The 20013-nt window shown below is 35.2% G+C and overlaps 1 protein-coding gene and 1 long non-coding RNA gene across 2 annotated transcripts; both read left to right on the top strand.

Moving 5' to 3' along the window:
* Nucleotides 1-3463: 3463 nt before the first annotated feature.
* On the top strand, nt 3464-3920 carry LOC113075609 (uncharacterized). The gene is made up of 3 exons (XR_003280995.1): nt 3464-3557; nt 3649-3776; nt 3894-3920. It is a non-coding gene; the product is annotated as an uncharacterized LOC113075609 (long non-coding RNA).
* Nucleotides 3921-8958: 5038 nt separating this feature from the next.
* Nucleotides 8959-19546, top strand: LOC113075608 (asialoglycoprotein receptor 1-like). Its single transcript, XM_026248290.1, has 5 exons — nt 8959-9118; nt 18427-18816; nt 18919-19046; nt 19164-19270; nt 19381-19546. Exons 1-5 carry the CDS (start codon nt 8959-8961, stop codon nt 19544-19546), a joined length of 951 nt encoding a protein of 316 aa, XP_026104075.1.
* Nucleotides 19547-20013: the final 467 nt, after the last annotated feature.

The following is a 20013-nucleotide window of genomic DNA, read 5'->3' on the forward strand; positions in this document are numbered from 1 at the left end:
AATGTTGTTCTCCCGAGGCATGCTGCCGCACATCTGATGGCATCTGATGGCAGCGAGTATTACCCTATCAGGAGCAGAAAAGGACGAGTCTTCACAGAATGTCGGTGGGATGATTTAACAACAGTGTTTATTAACTCAGTTTTCTTTACTATTTTAATGTTAGCTCGCTGCTATGCAAGGCATGTCTGAGATATCCTGCGATAAAGAGGCAGCGAAGAATTATAATGTTTCTCTGATTAATTTACTTGGGCTAACTGACGTTATAACTTACCAGTTGATGTAATCTCCATCACAATGGCTCCAAAATACACCTCCCGACTTTGCAGACGATAAGATTCACAAACTTTAACATAGCAAAAATCAGATAGTGTAGTTCTTCTGATAGGTCAAACTCAGAAGAGTGGGCGGGGTGGTGCAGTGGATAAGACACATGCCTTTGGTATGAGAGACCCGTGTTCGAATCCACTGTGAGACACCACAATTTGTGTCCCTGAGCAAGACACTTAACCCCTAGTTGCTCCAGAGGCGTGTGAAACTGATTTGATACTCATAGCAGCAGATGCATGGCATTGTTGTTATGCAGAATATATATATATATATATATATATATATATATATATATATATATATATATATATATATATATATATATATATATATATATGAGAAAACATTCTACAAGTGTGCAAATCTCATTGCAATAATTCACATACTGATTTGCTGATGTACACATTTTTTTTTTTTTTTTTGCAGGTGTGTTGAATATGTTTTGCACCATATTCACTGCAGCAAAAGTAGCAAAACACATAAAAGTTTCTTCATTTGTGATTCGTAGTACAGGAATTGTGCACCTGGAGTGAAGGATTCGAGAAGGTGTACAGTATTGTTAAAAATAATAGCAGTACAATGTGACTAACCAGAATAATCAAGGTTTTTAGTATATTTTTTATTGCTACGTGGCAAACAAGTTACCAGTAGGTTCAGTAGATTGTCAGAAAAAAAACAAGACCCAGCATTCATGATATGCACGCTCTTAAGACTGTGCAATTTGGCAATTAGTTGAAAGGGGTGTGTTCAAAAAAATAGCAGTGTCTACATTTGACTGTACAAACTCTATCTACTATTTTGTACAAACATTGTTTTTTTTCTGGGATTTAGCAATCCTGTGAATCACTAAACTAATATTTAGTTGTATGACCACAGTTTTTTAAAACTGCTTGACATCTGTGTGGCATGGAGTCAACCAACTTGTGGCACCTCTCAGCTGTTATTCCACTCCATGATTCTTTAACAACATTCCACAATTCATTCACATTTCTTGGTTTTGCTTCAGAAACAGCATTTTTGATATCACCCCACAAGTTCTCAATTGGATTAAGGTCTGGAGATTGGGCTGGCCACTCCATAACATTAATTTTGTTGGTTTGGAACCAAGACTTTGCCCGTTTACTAGTGTGTTTTGGGTCTTGTTGAAACAACCATTTCAAGGGCATGTCCTCTTCAGCATAGGGCAACATGACCTCTTCAAGTATTTTAACATATGCAAACTGATCCATGATCCCTGGTATGCGATAAATAGGCCCAACACCATAGTAGGAGAAACATGCCCATATCGTGATGCTTGCACCTCCATGCTTCACTGTCTTCACTGTGTACTGTGGCTTGAATTCAGAGTTTGGGGGTCGTCTCACAAACTGCCTGTGGCCCTTGGACCCAAAAAGAACAATTTTACTCTCATCAGTCCACAAAATGTTCCTCCATTTCTCTTTAGGCCAGTTGATGTGTTCTTTGGCAAATTGTAACCTCTTCTGCACATGCCTTTTTTTAACAGAGGGACTTTGCGGGGGATTCTTGAAAATAGATTAGCTTCACACAGACGTCTTCTAACTGTCACAGTACTTACAGGTAACTCCAGACTGTCTTTGATCATCCTGGAGGTGATCATTGGCTGAGCCTTTGCCATTCTGGTTATTCTTCTATCCATTTTGATGGTTGTCTTCCGTTTTCTTCCACGTCTCTCTGGTTTTGCTCTCCATTTTAAGGCATTGGAGATCATTTAAGCTGAACAGCCTATCATTTTTTGCACCTCTTTATAGGTTTTCCCCTCTCTAATCAACTTTTTAATCAAAGTACGCTGTTCTTCTGAACAATGTCTTGAACGACCCATTTTCCTCAGCTTTCAAATGCATGTTCAACAAGTGTTGGCTTCATCCTTAAATAGGGGCCACCTGATTCACACCTGTTTCTTCACAAAATTGATGACCTCAGTGATTGAATGCCACACTGCTATTTTTTTGAACACACCCCTTTCAACTAATTCAACTAATTGCCCAATTGCACAGCCTTAAGAGCGTGCATATCATGAATGCTGGGTCTCATTTGTTTTCTGACAATCTCCTGAACCTACTGGTAACTTGTTTGCCACGTAGCAATAAAAAAATATACGAAAAACCTTGATTATTCTGGTTAGTCACATTGTACTGCTATTATTTTGAACAATACTGTACCTACAGTATTGTGTTGTTTGTGGAAGAGGAAAAAAAAATCTACAAGTCTACAAATTTTATCTGTGACTTCAAATTTTGACTTTCACTTTTTTGGTTTGCATATTTACACAATTTATATATGAAAATAATGTGATGGTATATAATGAAAACAAATCTTAAAATGTTGAATGCTGTCTAGAAATAATGGCAATCACGGTATAAAGTGCTATATCACCATATACATTTTCCCCATAACTGTGTGAGAACTGTATGAGAAAGAACAAAAGAATTAAAGCTCATTTATTACACTGTCGGTCAAAATCAGGAAGTCGGTCAATGAACTAATGCCACAGAATGTGAGAAGTTGAGCTGCTGTTGCTCCTGAAAGCTCACAGAGATCAGAAGGAAGGTCCTGAAGATACAAAACCACAGATGAAGAACAGACTTTACACACTGACCTCAGAACAGTTTCGTTTTACTTTTCTCAGCAACTCTCGAAATAGCATTTAAAAGAAGCAGCCATTTTAAATAAAAATTAAATGAGGAACACAGACGTTGAGCACCAGTTAAGTTGAATTTGTATCCGATTTTAAGGATTAAGTCAGGTGACTTTTCTTTCATGTACTAATTTAAACCTGGCTGCTACGTTTAATCATATTGCTACAACAAATAAACATAATTATATGGTAACTGGCATGAACAGACATGAAGGACAGAGAAGACAAAACAAACTCAACACACAGAAACAAATACAAACACACTTTCAATACTGTATGTAGAAATGAAGAAACATTTCTTCATGTCTGTCATCTTCAGGAAGTGATTCAGTGAAGGTCAGAAGCTCCAGAGCAGCTGTAGTGTGTTTGGTTCTGCTGTGTGTTCTTCTGCTGACTGCAGTCATAGTGCTGTGTGTCCACATCCATACAAACCTCACAGAACAAAGAAATGAACTAGAAATCAAGATCACCAACCTCACAGAAGAAAGAAACAAGCTTGAAATCAAGAACAACAACCTCACAGAAGAAAGAAAGACCAAGAGAGACCAGCTAATAAATCAGCTTTCAAATCTTGGTAAAGGTAGTTTAGTAAAGTTTATTCATTCTATTCTATAGTGTACACTATACAGTACATTATTAAAGATGAAAATATATGCATATTACAGATGAATGGATTTACTATCAATTCAGTTTTTACTATACGTCCAATGAGAAGAAGAACTGGACTGAGAGCAGACGAGACTGTTTGAAGAAAGGAGCAGATCTGATCATCATAAACAACAGAGAGGAATATGTGAGTGAAAGATACTGTGTGTGTTTGTGATGTTTAGCTGATGAGTGAGAGATGGTCAGATGAAATGTGTATACTGCTAATTTATGATATTAACACGTTATTGGCTTCTCTGTTTAGGATTTTGTTATGAATATTACTAATAAAACTGAATTCTGGATCGGTGCAACTGACATTGATGTGGACGGCAGCTGGAAATGGGTTGATGGCAGCAACATGACCTCTGAGTGAGAAATTACTGAACTGATTATTACTTAATAAATGATTCTCACCGTCAGTATCATATCACATAGAAAGCAGCACTGAACATCTAATGCTGATCTGTACTTTCAGATTCTGGGCAAAAGGTGGAGAAGTAAACGAGCCAAGAGGAGGAACATTAGAGAACTGTGCTGTGTCTCATTCATCAAAGTGGCCTAATATAAAAGGGTGGCATGATGTTAAATGTAATGATACTTATAACTGGATCTGTGAGAAGAGTATTTTACCTCTCATATAGTACTCACACATATATATATATATTTATATTATTATTATTATTATTATTATTATTATTATCTTTTTCTTTGGGTAACCCAAGTTTAACAGTCATAACTTTCAGAATTAATGATTATCAATCAAAGCAGGAGAAAATATCTCTTAAATGTGCATCTGCTGTGTACAAATGTGTGTCCTGTTTATTGGACGACACTTTCTAGGAGCTGCTTTATTTCTCAGAATTAAACGTTTCTAATCTTTCATAGATTTTCATCAGAAAAGAGAAAAAAAGCATGTCTGAGAAAATGGCAGATGGCGTCATTTAAACAGGTTTGACAGGATCATTTTAAGATGGGTCTGAATTGTAATATACTGGGTTTAATGCCATAATATTGTACTTTCTTCCAAAAGAAAAAGTGAGACACTTTCAATGGAAGTGAACTGGGAAAGTTTATGAATGTCAAAATACTCAATGTTGTATATCAGTCGCCAATTTTTTGTAAATGTTAAAATAACTCACTGTATCAATATTATAGACATAAGACAAACAATATGCCTGTTCACAAGCATTTTATTGTGGTAAGAGGAAAAAAAAGTTCAAATAATAATAATAATCACCATCATAAATTAACATGTCTTTATGAAAGCATTCATAGTACTTATTAGTAGTAGTCTCATAGTATCTATTTACAAAAATGAATAAACAAATAAATAAATAAATAAATAAAAACTTCCGATGCAAAGACAAAATGCTCAAGCAGCTAGTCAGCAGTGGTTTTACTGTGACAGTACTTGAGAGACGTGGCCAGTACATACAGTTTAACCACAGCAGAAACACATTTACCTCTATGTGTGTTAGGAAGTCACACAGCTGACACAGTTCTGCAGATTAGCTGAAATGAGATGTGCTTCTGAGCTATTTTAAATTCACTAAATTAAGCAAGGTGACTGGTTTAAAACTGGTTTAAAGTGAGGTTTCACTTCACTTCATGGGTTTAACGAGAGATGTCTGTCAGGAGTGCTATACTTCATCATTACACAAATTACACAAACCGACTAATGTTCCCTGAAGAGGACAGTTTTCCATTGCTTATCATGGGCATCATTTCTGAACTTTTCATTACCCCTTGTATGTTTAGATTGCACGAATAATGTGCCTAGTAGTTTACATTTAGAAAAGTGAGCACAGCACAACTGTTTAAACACATGTGCATTTAACAGATTGTCATCTGACTTCTCCTATTTAGCAACCTCATTAGTAAATGTGATACAGTTCATTATAACCTAGTTTAGGGCACTGACAAAGTTTTCTACCTGCCGCAATAAATTGCTTTTTTTCTGCACTTAACAAGTCAATTTTGCCAATATATTTTTAGAGAAGATAGACAAGATGTTACAGAATAAAAATATAATGAAAAATTCATTTGAAAAAAAGAAAGAAAGATATTTAACCTATTTTTCTAATTTCCTGAAAACGACATCTGAGAGGTTTTCCCAGATCACATCACACACACACACACACACACACACACACACACACTGTAATTGTTATGGTAGGTTTATTTCAATGGATAGAGACAGAATATCAAAAAAAAAAAAAAAAAGGTTAGAAACTGATTTGCATTTCAGTGAGTGAAATAAGTATTTGATTCCCCACCAACCAGCAAGAATTCTAGCTCTCACAGACTGGTTATCCCAGACAGTAAGCAGTTTCGGGACATATTTGGCTCGCATGGATTTCCCACAGACTAGATGTGAGCTGATTCTGGGCCGAAACTGCTTGCTGTCTGGGATGTGCCCATGTGGAACACAGATTAGTCCTTTCGGAAGTTATTCCTAATGTTAGCTCATTAGGTGTATGAGACACCTGTCCACAATATTTATATTTTCCATTCCAACCTCTCTCACTGCCATGGGCAAGACCAAAGAGGTGTCAAAGGATGTTAGAGACAAGATAGTGTAGATCTGCACAACCATCCCTACAGTCAATAACAGAGGTCAACTTCACCAAATTGGGGGGCAAATGGACTGGGCCATGCACTGTAAAATCTTTGACAAGAACCTCCTTCCCTCACCAAGACCTTCGCTATGCGTCATGCCAAACAATGCCCTTTAGCCATGATTTAATCACGATATTGTTACGAAGTGAGAGTCAGAGGCGTTCGAATGTGCAGCATTTATTAAACAGAATGGTCAGACAGGCAGAGATCAGGAATGGCATCAGGTGTGTCAGGGATAACCAGAATCGCACGCAGAGATCGGGACAGGCAGCAGAGAATCAGGCAGCAGTCGGAATACACAGTCCAAAGGGCAAACACAGGGAAAACCGCTCGGAAATGTCAGACTGGCTAAACAAGACTTTGCAGTGAGTGAGAGTGATTGTGGCGCTTATATGTGTGTGTAAATGAGGTGCAGGTATGGCAAGGAAATTGGCTGCAGAGACTCATGGGAGATGTATTCGAGTGTGGTGCAACAGTATGAAAGATGCCAGTGTCCAAGTGATGATATGGTGACATCTGGTGGTTGATGGGTGAAATAGTACTGAGTGGAGCGCCCTCTACTGAAGTCCGTGGGCACTCCAGCTAATGATCGTGACAGATATAGCACAGCCTCTCTTACCGTATTGTTTACATACACACACACACACACACACATATATATATATATATATATATCTAGATTAATCTCACTGTAATATTGGAATTAATGTAGATTAAAATGGCTCATTTGAATTCTGCCGAATATGTGTGCTACCCAAATAAAACAATGATTAAAGTAACTTTAAGTCTTTGAGAACAGGTTTCTGAAGACAGGTGGTGCATTAGACCAGGGGCTCATCTCATGTTTCCAAATTGCATCACAAACTGCTTGAGAAAGCTGTAAATGAATTCCACATTGCATAAGGTGCAAATAACCTTACGCCTGTTTCACACATAATCCGTCTACAGTGCGTATGCGTTGCTTATTTTTTTATGCACCCATGTTAACGGATTCCAAGGTTCACGTGGTTGCGGTCCATCAGTGCGTTCCAGGAGCGTTGCATCTGCAGCAGTGCAGCAATCTTTCACGTACTGAGTAGCGGACTCCTAACGTGCATATTTTTTTTATTGCCCAATAAGTCTCACGTTAATACAGCATGTTAACGCTGATAACGGCCCACCACTTATATAAACACACACACACACACACTTCCTTTTTTTACATTTATACTGTATATGACGAAGAACAGCAGCATGAAAGCACATTTACCACAATGTCTGTCATCATCAGGAAGTTTGTCATGAACTAATGCCACAGCTTTTCAGAAAAAGCAGCAATGTGAGATATGATGCTCTCTCAAGCTGAGAAGCATTTTAAAGGTGTTGATACACTGAATACTGTCTTTAACCCTTACTAAGTCACTCCTCATTTTTGGCATGGAGACAGAAATTACATACCCAAAAGAAAAAGGTTTCTGCTCATAATTCTTTCTGACTAGATACATAATCAACATATGTTCACAAAGCTGACACTTAAAAGTTTACGGTTCAAGAATCAGAATTACTCAGACTGTTATGATAATAGAGGTATAAAAACTCAAACATAAAAACAAAAAAATAATAAAAATATTATATTAACAATAAAAATATTAAAAACATATGTTTTAAATTAATTAAAAAAAAAATGTTGATTTAGGATTTGAGTTTAGAAACATAGTGTAGTTAAAGTCAAAAGTCTACCAATGCTTTATTGGAAATGTCATAATATAATCTGTAAAGTAAATCATGAAATTATTAATTCAAATGATTAATTCAGTATTGTTTGTACAAACACGATTCTAAAAAAGTTGGGACACTGTACAAATTGGGATAAAAAAAGAAATGGAATAATTTACAAATCTCATAAACTTATATTTTATTCACAATAGAATATAGAGGCGAACAATAGTGGAGCAATATCAGAAAGGAGTTTCTCAGAGAAAAATTGCAAATAGTTTGAAGTTATCATCATCTACAGTGCATAATATCATCCAAAGATTCAGATAATCTTGAACAATCTCTATGCATAAGGGTCAAGGCCGGAAAATCACACTAGATGCCCATGATCTTCAGGCCCTTAGATGCCATTGCATCACATACAGGAATGCTACTGTAATGGAAATCACAACATGGGCTCAAGAATACTTCCAGAAAACATTGTCGGTGAACACAATCCACCACACCTCACCACACCACATCTCTGGGCCAAGGCTCATTTAAAATGGACTGTGGCAAAGTGGAAAACTGTTCTGTGATAAGACGAATCAAAATTTAAAGTTCTTTTTGTCTTCTAAACATTTAGCAAATGAGAACAGTTCAGTCATTCATGATGCTGATGACCTGTAGAGAAATTCTTATAAACTTCAGTGTTATTATTGATACTATATACAAGTTATAATATTTACACACACAAACACCAACAATATAGTGGTAAAGTGACAAAAATAGTTTTCATAATAATTATAGATTCAAATTAATATGTAGCTTAAAATCAGTAGTAATTTTTATACACGTTAGATTTACTTGGATGGATTGTTCTAAACTAAACTGTCAGTCATGTTTTAGTTTTCACACATTGACCACGACTTTGTTTCTCTGGTGTTAAAAGAAGACAAGCACTGACTACTTAAACACATGTATACAGGAACAAGGAACTAAACAGTTTAATGTTAGACTGTTGAAGACCAAACATGTCTAATGATATTTATGACAATGACTTCGGGACAGAGACTGAGGGAATGAAAAGAGAGAGAATAGAGATGATGGTGGATATCTATGAGAGTGCAGATCATGTGAGAGATTATGATTTTAAGACAGAGACAAACACCCACAAACCACTTCAGCGTACAGGTAATCACATACATTTCTTTGATTAAACATCACAGTTTGCACATGTTCAGTCATTTAGTTCAGCAAATGATTGTGGAAGCTCATAAATATGCAATATAGAGTATGTTATATATTTATAGCTGAACTGTACACTGATAACATTAATTATACCGGAAAATATAATGCAATATTAATTAATACATTTCCACATTAATGGAAACTAGTGCTTATATTTTTAAATATACTGCAATAAGTACATAAATGGCCCATGTACGGGTGATACTTATACATATAAAAACTATGTAGCAATTAAGTCAAAACTGCACTACATTGTAGTAGCTTTACTGAAACACCAAATCAGTTCATTTCACGTTGTAGAGTTAATGTATGAAGGTATTTTTGGTTTAAAAGAACTGAGAAACTGTGACAGTGGAATTTATAGTTGTAGAGAATAGCTACAGATGAGTACCAGTACATTTGAAGTCACAGACAATAGTTGCAATCTTCCTCTTCCACAAACACAACACAATAGTTACACCTTCTCAAGTCCTTCAGTGGAGGGGCACAAATCCTATTCTATGAATCACAAATCAAGAAACTTGTACGCTCACATGTTTTGCTATCATTGCTGTAGTGAATATGGTGCAAAACACATTCAACACACCTGCATAAAAAATTAGAGTCACAGACTTTTTGTACATCTGCAAATAAGTTAGTGCAATGAGATTTGCACAAATGTAGAATGTTTTCTTACCAATATATATTTTTTTCCTTGAATGCTTTTCAAGCACAAACACAAGTGCATAACGACAACAGTGTGAATCTGCTGCTAATGTTCTCAAAGCTGTTTTTCAATTGCAAATGACAAGTTTTGTGCACTCTCCCTTTTGCAGTACATATATGTGTGAAAGATGGTGCAAAGTTATTTATGCATCTGTAGAGGAAACGGCGAGCACTGTTCAGAGATCAGAGAGTTTTGACCAATCAGAAGAGTTAGTTTAGGCACTTATTAGCAGGGAGGAAAAAATAACTTTTGTGAGTTGTTGCTAGCATCTTCCAAAGCAGATAGCGGAAACCAAGGTATGTTTTCTTTCTTTCTTTTTCTGACATCACTCACCGTTATACTGTACATTTGTTTAGAATTTAAATATTGTTAAAAAATGTACAGTATAAACGTGAGTGATTTCAGAAAAATAAAGAAAATGTACCTTTATTGGTATCTGTTACTGTAAGGTCTGGAAGATGCTCACAGCTTGCAGCTCGCAAATGTTTTTAATAATTTATTATAAAACTGTTGTACTATTATTAAACAATTTGCCAACTGATAAGCACCTACACTAGTTTGAAAATTGATTGCTGTAAATTTCACAGTAGATGGATGTATTATTACTGTATTTTCATGTAAAGTATTATTACTGTATTGTCAGTGTTAGTAATGTTCAATTTATTTGCATTTTTTACCTGTATAAAACAATCTAATTGCAATACAGCACTGTAAACCATATTTTTTACATCCCCAACCCTATAAAACATATCTCAATATCTCATTGTTATTTGTCCTGATAATATTATTTTTAATTGTTGAACATTTCCTTTTTAAAAATACAAATTACAAGTCTTGACCAATAGTATGCACTAGCTGAAAAAGGGCATCATCACAGTCCCTCCAAAACAGGTGTAGCGTATCAGACCTGAACCAGACAAATTAAAGATTCGATCAGGACCATCGAAACATGAGGAGCCGAATTCCTCAGGAATGCAACAGGATGTTCCTAGTATGACAAGTCAGAAGCAAGATAACAAACCAACTCACTCACAGAACAGCTTTTTACATTAACACCAAGAGAACAATTATTTACCATTTCAATTAGGAAAAGAGATTGTCAAATTTGGGGCAAGTAATCAAAGAGATGCACAGTCTGACACTCACATGTGAAGCCATGAGAGTAAACAACTAGCAGAACCAGACTGAAATTCCTCAACCTCTGGTCTCCACAGAACATCCTTATGTCAGAGAATGATTTGAATGCACCAAAATGAACTCAAAATAACTCCATATTTATTTATATGTAACCCACACATTTGACTACCATGCTACCATCCTTCGGATGAGACGTTAAACCGAGGTCCTGACTTTCTATGGACAGTAAAAATCCCAGGATGTCTTTCAAAAAGAGTAGAGGTGTGACCTCGGCGTCCTGTCTAAATTCGCCATTGGCCTCAGACCATCATGGCCTCCTAACAATCCCCATATCTGCTGATTGGCTTCATCACTCTGTCTCCTCTCCACCAGTAAAGCTGGTGTGTGGTGGGCGTTCTGGCACAATATGGCTGCCGTCGCATCATCCAGGTGGATGCTACACACTGGTGGTGGATGAGGAGATACCCCCTTACTATGTAAAGCACTTTGAGTGCCTAGAAAAGCACTATATATATGTAAGGAATTATTATTATTATGTTTATAATAGTTTATTATGTATGTTTATGTTTATAATCAGTTATTGTATATGTCTTTTAATAACTATTAGATTGCTTAAGGATTCATATCCATGTTTAGTGTGTACGTGTTCGAATCTGTTTGCTTGAAACTTTCCTGACCATCAGTTATTTATAAAATGTATCATATTCTTGTTATAGGAATCATGTCCAAAATTATACCCTGCAAGAGCGGGAAAATTCGGACCACGTGCTTGATAAGATAGAACATATTATTTATGATACCCCGAGCAAAGACAATATCTAATTGGTCAAGACAAGATTTGAGGTGTGGCCGAAAGGATAGTTTAAATACTCAGGTCACCATTACATTTTGCTTTGAGCCTTTAGCTTTTTAGCTTTTGCTATTAGCCCTGCTTGCTTTTAGCTTTTGCTCCAAGCTTTTTCTGCTCTTAGTCATCGCTTTTAGCGTTCTATGAGTGCGGTTCCAGCGTGCGTCGGCCTGCACGCCTGCTGTTACTTAGCCACAATGAGAAGAAACACAACCTAGTCTCGTCAAACTTTACTTCTGTTCTTTTACTTTAGTTTATTTAGTTAACCTCCAGACTCTGATCTGTAGTGGTGTATCTAATATAATTTTAACCTCATTGAGGAACTTAATGCGATGATTAATTAATTGATTGATGGTTGTTCATGTCTATGCAATTTCACATATTGCTGTAAACTTGGGATTCCACATTTTTATTCTCTTAAACTCATCTTTCCCTAACTTACGATCTTCCTGCAACTAGTGTGAATGTGTGAGTGCGTGTGCGTGTGCTTGTGTAAGATTAGTTTATATGTCTTAGATTTATCTAATAAAGCCTTATTCATATTGAAAAGAGAAGTATCGTGTTTTGTGCTTACAAGTTAATGTCTTCAACTGCCAATCTTGTTACTGTGCTAATTGATAGTGTTTTCACTATAGTTTGGATATTAGTATCCAGCACAGATTTGATGTTAAACAGCTCGTTCAGTGAATCCCTGGCCGTTTCAGTGATCAGCCGTGAAACAGTGATTCTGTTCAAATTCCCTTTAAAATCTTAAATGATTCCCTTTGAGCTAAATTGACCTGTTTCCCTTACACACGCTTTACAGAAATAAAATACAGAAAAAAATTAGTTTGTGTTGTTGTGTTAAATTTCAGTAATTTTGACAAAAGACAAGCTCTCTGATGAGAAACATCCTGAGGGGATTCAGGCTGATGTTTTTGTCTTTTCACCCACTTTTCTGAATAGCATCTGATCCGTGACTTTGAATGGTATTTGGTGACACCAGGGTTGATTCTTGGAATGAACCTGAAAGCACAAGAGAGAGAAAAAAACATCTGTTAACATTTTATATGAATCCCACATTTATAATACATTATAAAGGTATTCTTAATCCATTATAAATAATGCATAAAAATGCATATAAAAACCCTCATAATGTTATATGAACTCATGAATAATCATAACAACAATTAAAATACATTATAATACTTAGGTACTTTAGTACATTATAACACAATGAATATCATAGTAAATCTACTACTTTACTTATATATTAGGTTACATTTTATTTTGATGCTCCCCATTTTGACTATAAGCAACTTTGCAAAACATGTAAACTGAATCTCATTAGAGTCAGAGACAGTTTATAAGAGACATGTCACTTCCTCAATCCTCAATACAACTATATTAGGAAAACCCGTAACGGCAAAGATGGCGGTTGGATGCACGTCCCGTCCCTCCCGCTGGGAAGCAAATCATCTGCTTTTAACAGTCAAGCTGGGAAACATTTAAGCCTATCGTCTGGTTCCACTGATGTATACGCACAGTTGAGGAACCCTTGCGCATGCATAGTAAAGGTATAACCTGTGGGGGAAAAAGCGTTTTAAACCTTATTTTGGGGCAAAGTGATCAATTTTTTTTTTTACAATTTTTATCATATTTCACTGCTGTTTCTATAAATGTTGTTTTTATGTCCCGGTGACCAGTGAAAGTGCAGTTCTGACTCTCTGCCCATTCATTTAGATAGGAGCTGGTCTTGTTATTCTGAAATAGCTGCCTGGAGGCATTGCCAAGATGGCGGCCGAGTGGCACGACTTGCCTGAAAGGACTTTGTTAGAGTATTTGCAGGTTTAGGTTAAGGTTACTGTAGAATGTTGACTTGTTGTGAAATGTTATAGTCAGTTTGTCTGTTGGTGGACCTTCAAAATAATCAAACTGATATTATAATCAAATTAGTTGAAAACAAAGGTGTCATTTCACACATTTATTTGTTATCTGATCTTATAAGTGGTCTGCTTTATGTAAAGTAACATAAGTAACATGGCATAAAATATGTCTTATACAGTAACACATTATAACTATGAGAAATATAATCCATTTACTTAAGTGAGAAATATCATCCATTACTTAAGTGGATGCAACATTTTCATTGTGTTTTAAATCATCATACTCTTAAAAGCTATAATCACAAATAAATAAATATTATAATACATTAAAACTGTTCTTCTTATTATTAATATGATGATACACTTTTTTTATATAGTGCTTTGTGCATTCATTATAATTGCTTAAGAATAATAAATATGGGCTTTATAGAAAGTGTTACAAAACATTCAACCCAGATTAAAAATTTCAATGTATTATTATTAATTTCAATTAAATCAGGTGAACTTCAGAGGGGTAAGGCCCCCCAAAAACATAGCAAAAGCTCCATCCCCCCACACCTCTTTGTTAACAAAACTAGATTAAGAGTACATAGATATATTTTGAGATATTTGTTTGTTAGATATATTTAATAAACAGATTGTCTTTTTCAGGGGCATCATCCACTCATTATTTTTGATGGGCCACAAGTTATTATTATTTTTGTATTTTATTTTTTTTTTCAAAATGAATTATTATGAAATATCTTAATTTTCCCCTTTATAGATTATGATTTATATAGTGGGCGATGGTTAAGTAACCTCATAATGAAATATGCATTAAAGAAACTTGTCTGTTTACTTAACATATATGGAACATATTTTTAATACGACTTTTATTTACTTATATTTAATGTGAATTTAACATTGCAAGTTAATGCAAATAAAAACATTGCAAGTTAAATTATCAAAGAACATTTTCACTGAAAGTCTTGATTGGGCACTCTCAAAAACTCACATTAAAATCACTGAAGTTTTTTTTTTTTTTCTTCTCTCCCTCATTAGAATATGTAAATTGATTACATGTCTGTTGTTGTTGTTCTTGTGTTTAATTCTGAATGGATATATTAGCTTATTTGTTATAGGCTATGATAAAAAAAAAAAAAAAAAAAAAAAAAGGAAAAAAAAATCACTGAAGCTGTTTACACTTTGAAATTAATATCTTACAGATTCGTACACATATTTGATGTTTCTGACTAGAGAATTCACCAGAAAGAGTTATTCAGTAAGTGAGCGAGTGAAGAAAACATCCGCATTTCAGCGATGACTCATCTGAACACCTCTGATTGGTCATTGCATTAATAAGCTCAACAACATGGTGTGTAATTGGTTAATGCGCAGTGCAGTAAAAACACATCTGTATATGGCTCAGTGCCAGCCAGGAAACAAACGCAGATTTGAATTTAGCAGCTGATGATATGATGCACTGAACAATCTAATAACACTGGTGTGATTGTATTCAAATTGTATTTAATATAGAAAATATTAATCTGCAGTTGGCTTGTCTTTTGGAAGCTGCAAAATCCACTTGGCTCAAAAATCTCTCTTAGAATGGGCATTACGCCTCTGCCTAGCCCAGTCAGCATAAGCATCTGATCAAATATGTCATGAGATTTTGGCCAAGTGTGTTACATAACGAGAAAAACTAGGTGCCCATATAGCAACAATATATGTTATATAACCTTGTTTTTCATATTAAGTGCAAGTGTCTGATACAATACCAAAACTGACAATGCAGTTAATAAAGAGGGGGGGGGGGGGATCCCATTTTATAACAATTAGAATATTTTAATTATTTTAATATTTTGATTTAGCCTAACCACGGCCACCCTGCAATACCGCTACGGTCCACAGTTTGGGAAGCACTGCACTACACTATCTGAATGCACCTATTAATTTATAATCCATCACAAATCATTGAAGCTCCATTCCTTACAATGCATTCATGTAGATCAATCAGTAGAGCAAAGTGCTATATTGCTGAAAAAATGGAATTGATTCCCAGCAAATGGATAACGATAAAAATAAAAATTAATAAAGAAATATAAAATAACTTTTAGCTAGTTTACTTCGGTTAACTTACCAGTTGATGTTATCACCATTATGATGAGTGAAGTAAATTCAGACCACAAACTAGAAAATAAAAAATTAAAGTAAAATAAAAAGTAATTTTTATTCAGTAAACGGGCTACTGTTTGGATAACTCAATAATGTGTAGCTTGTGCAGCACAAATTTCTTTGAATTAAAGCATCTAGCAAATGCATGAATGTAAATATACTGCAAAATCTAAATATTTTGGGTTACCTAATTCTGCATTTGAATAATATGGACAGCTGGCCTTATGATGAGCCTCTCATAATCATCATCTGTGTTTTTAACTGGAGAAATCTCCTGTAACAGTCACAACAGCCCTTTATAGTTTATGAAAAAAAAAACAAAAAAAAACTACCATACAACAGCAGAACAGTTTATTATAAATAAACAGCATTTATAATATTTTTTAACCAATTTTGATACATTAATATATTGCTATTCCTGTGCCTTGTGACGAGCTGAACCGGGGGCTAAGTCGGCTAATATAGTAGTTGATTGCAGCTTACTCACCTGTTGTAAGCTTCGCTGCGATGGCAATCACAAGAAAAGACTCCAATACACCTCCGTTGCAGATGACATGACAAATGACCACAATCTGAAAATAAAATACAAAAGATGTATATAACAACAGTGTTTATTAACTCTGTATTCTTTACTATTTTAATGTTAGCTCGCTGCTATGCAAGGCATGTCTGAGATATCCTGCGATAAAGAGGCAAGGAATAATTATAATGCTTCTCTGATTAATTTACTTGGGCTATCTGACGTTATAACTTACCAGTTGATGTAATCACCGTCACGATGACTCCAAAATACACCTCCCGACTTGGCAGATGATAAGAATCAGAAGAGTGGGTGGGGTGGTGTTGGCGCAGTGGATAAGACACATGCCTTTGGTGTGAGAGACCCGGGTTCGAATCCACTGTGAGACACCAATGTGCCCCTGAGCAAGACACTAAACCCCTAGTTGCTCCAGAGGTGTGCAACCTCTGACATGTATAGCAATTGTGAGTCACTTTGGATAAAAGCGTCAGCTAAATGAATAAATTTAAATGTCAAAACTCTCTGATATCTGAACAGTGGTCACTGTTTCCTCTACAGATGCACAAACCATTTCTGCACCGTATGTCATACAGATATGTAGTGCAAAAGGGAGAGTGTGCAATACTTGTCATTTGGAGTTAAAAAGAAACAGCTTTGAGACTCATAGCAGCAGATGCATGGCGTTGTCGTTATGCAGAATATATATATATATATATATATATATATATATATATATATAAGAAAACATTCTACAAGTGTGTAAATCTCATTGCAAGAATTCACATACTGACTTGCTGATGTACAACATTCATTTTTGCAGGTGTGCTGAATATGTTTTGCACCATATTCACTGCAGCAATAGTAGCAAAACACATAAAAGTTTCTTCATTTATGATTCCTAGAAAAGGATTTGTGCACCTGCAATGAAGGATTCGAGAAGGTGTACCTACAGTATTGTGTTGTTTGTGGAAGAGGAAAAAAAATCTACAAGTCTACAAATTTTGTCTGTGACTTCAAATGTACTGGTACTCATCTGTGGCTATTCTCTACAACTACAAATTCACAGACGCTCGGTTGTTTTGAACCAAAAATACCTTCATATTAATGCATGAGTGTGCATAAAGCTGAACAAATTTAATTTGCATATTTAAACATTTCATATATGAAAAAAATGTGATGATGAAAATTGTTAACTGAAAACAAATCTTAAAATGTTGAATGCTGTGTAGAAATAGTGGAAATCACGATATAAAGTGCTATATCACCATATACATTTTCCCCATAACTGTGTGAGAACCTTATGAGATATACAGTAAACAAATGAAAGCTAATTTATTACACTGTCGGTCATAATCAGGAAGTTGGTCAATGAACTAATGCCACAGAATGTGAGAAGTTGAGCTGCTGTTGCTCCTGAAAGCTCACAGAGATCAGAAGGAAGGTCCTGAAGATACAAAACCACAGATGAAGAACAGACTTTACACACTGACCTCAGAACAGTTTCGTTTTACTTTTCTCAGCATCTCTCGAAATAGCATTTAAAAGAAGCAGCCATTTTAAATAAAAATTCAAATAAGGAACTCAGACGCTGAGCACCAGTTAAGTTGAATTTGTATCCAATTTTAAGGATTAAGTCAAGTGACTTTTCTCTCATGTGCTAAATTGAACCTGGCTGCTACATTTAATCATATTGCTACAACAAATAAACATAATTATACATGTTAATTGGTATGAACCGATGTCACATGCTCCTGTACTTTTACATAATTTGCCCCACATTGGCCTCACCTACTGAAATCTCAAAAAGCAGAGCGCCACAAAGTAAAAACACACAGAGAAAGGTTCCACCATTTACAGAATGAACAAAAACATCTATCTGTGTATGGCAATACTAACACTGATGGAACACGGGGTAAGGACAAAGAAGAGAAAACAAACTCAACACACAGAAACAAATACAAACACACTTTCAATACTGTATGTAGAAATTAATAAACATTTCTTCATGTCTGTCATCTTCAGGAAGTGATTCAGTGAAGGTCAGAAGCTCCAGAGCAGCTGTAGTGTGTTTGGTTCTGCTGTCTGTTCTTCTGCTGACTGCAGTCATAGTGCTGTGTGTCCACATCTACACAGACCTCACAGAACAAAGAAATGAGCTTGAAATCAAGATCGCCAACCTCACAGAAGAAAGAGATAAGCTAGTAACCAATATCACCAACCTCACAGAAGAAAGAAACAAGCTAGTAACCAATGTCACCAACCTCACAGAAGAAACAAACAAGCTTGAAATCAAGAACAACAACCTCACAGAAGAAAGAAACAAGCTAGAAATCAACATCACCAACCTCACAGAAGAAATAAAGACCAAGAGAGAGCAGCTAATAAATCAGCTTTCAAATCTTGGTAAAGATTGTAAGTTTATTCATTCTATTCTATACTCTACTCTATACAGTACATTATTACAGATAAATATTTATATGAATATACATACATTAATACATATGCATATTACAGATGAATGGATTTACTATCAATTCAGTTTTTACTATAAGTCCAATGAGACAAAGAACTGGACTGAGAGCAGACGAGACTGTTTGAAGAAAGGAGCAGATCTGATCATCATAAACAACGGAACAGAACAAGTGAGAGAAAGATGCTGTGTGTGTTTGTGATGTTTAGCTGATGAGTGAGAGATGGTCAGCTGAAATGTGTATACTGCTAATTTATGATATTAACACGTAATTGGCTTCTCTGTTTAGGATTTTGTTATGCATATTACTAATAAAACAGAATTCTGGATTGGTGCAACTGACATTGATGTGGACGGCAGCTGGAAATGGGTTGATGGCAGCACACTGAACTCTGGGTGAGAAATTACTGAACTGAACTGAATATTATCTAATGAATGATTCTCACACTCAGAATCATAATCACAGAAAGCAGCACTGAACATCTAATGCTGATCTGTACTTTCAGATTCTGGGCAAAAGGTGGAGAAGTAAACGAGCCAAGAGGAGGAACATTAGAGAACTGTGCTGTGACTTATTCAACACAGTGGCCTGACATAAAAGGGTGGCATGATGTTAAATGTAATGATACTTATAACTGGATCTGTGAGAAGAGTATTTTACCTCTCATATAATACTAATATATATATATATATATATATATATATATATATATATATATATATATATATATATATATATATAAAATGATGATAATCATTAGTTATGACTGTTAAACTTGGGTCACCCAAAAAAAATAAAATAAAAAAAAAAAATAATAATAATATATATATATATATATATATATATATATATATATATATATATATATATATTTATTTATTTATTTATTTTTTTTTTTTTTTTTGGGTGACCCAAGTTTAACAGTCATAACTAATGATTATCATTCAAAGCAGAGGTGTCCATTTTTGCTTGTGAAGCATCACCTTGTGTTTTTGATATTTGATTTTTGATATGCAATTTGTATTACTAGATTCCAGGCAGGTGTGTTGAAGCTGAGGTTTTTCAGGAAGGTAATTCTGCAGGAGCAGGACTGAACACTCCTGATCAAAGATCAAATATTTATTACCATCTTGCATCT

The sequence above is a fragment of the Carassius auratus genome, unplaced genomic scaffold (genome assembly GCF_003368295.1).
Source record: "Carassius auratus strain Wakin unplaced genomic scaffold, ASM336829v1 scaf_tig00017270, whole genome shotgun sequence".
Classification (NCBI taxonomy): domain Eukaryota; kingdom Metazoa; phylum Chordata; class Actinopteri; order Cypriniformes; family Cyprinidae; genus Carassius; species Carassius auratus.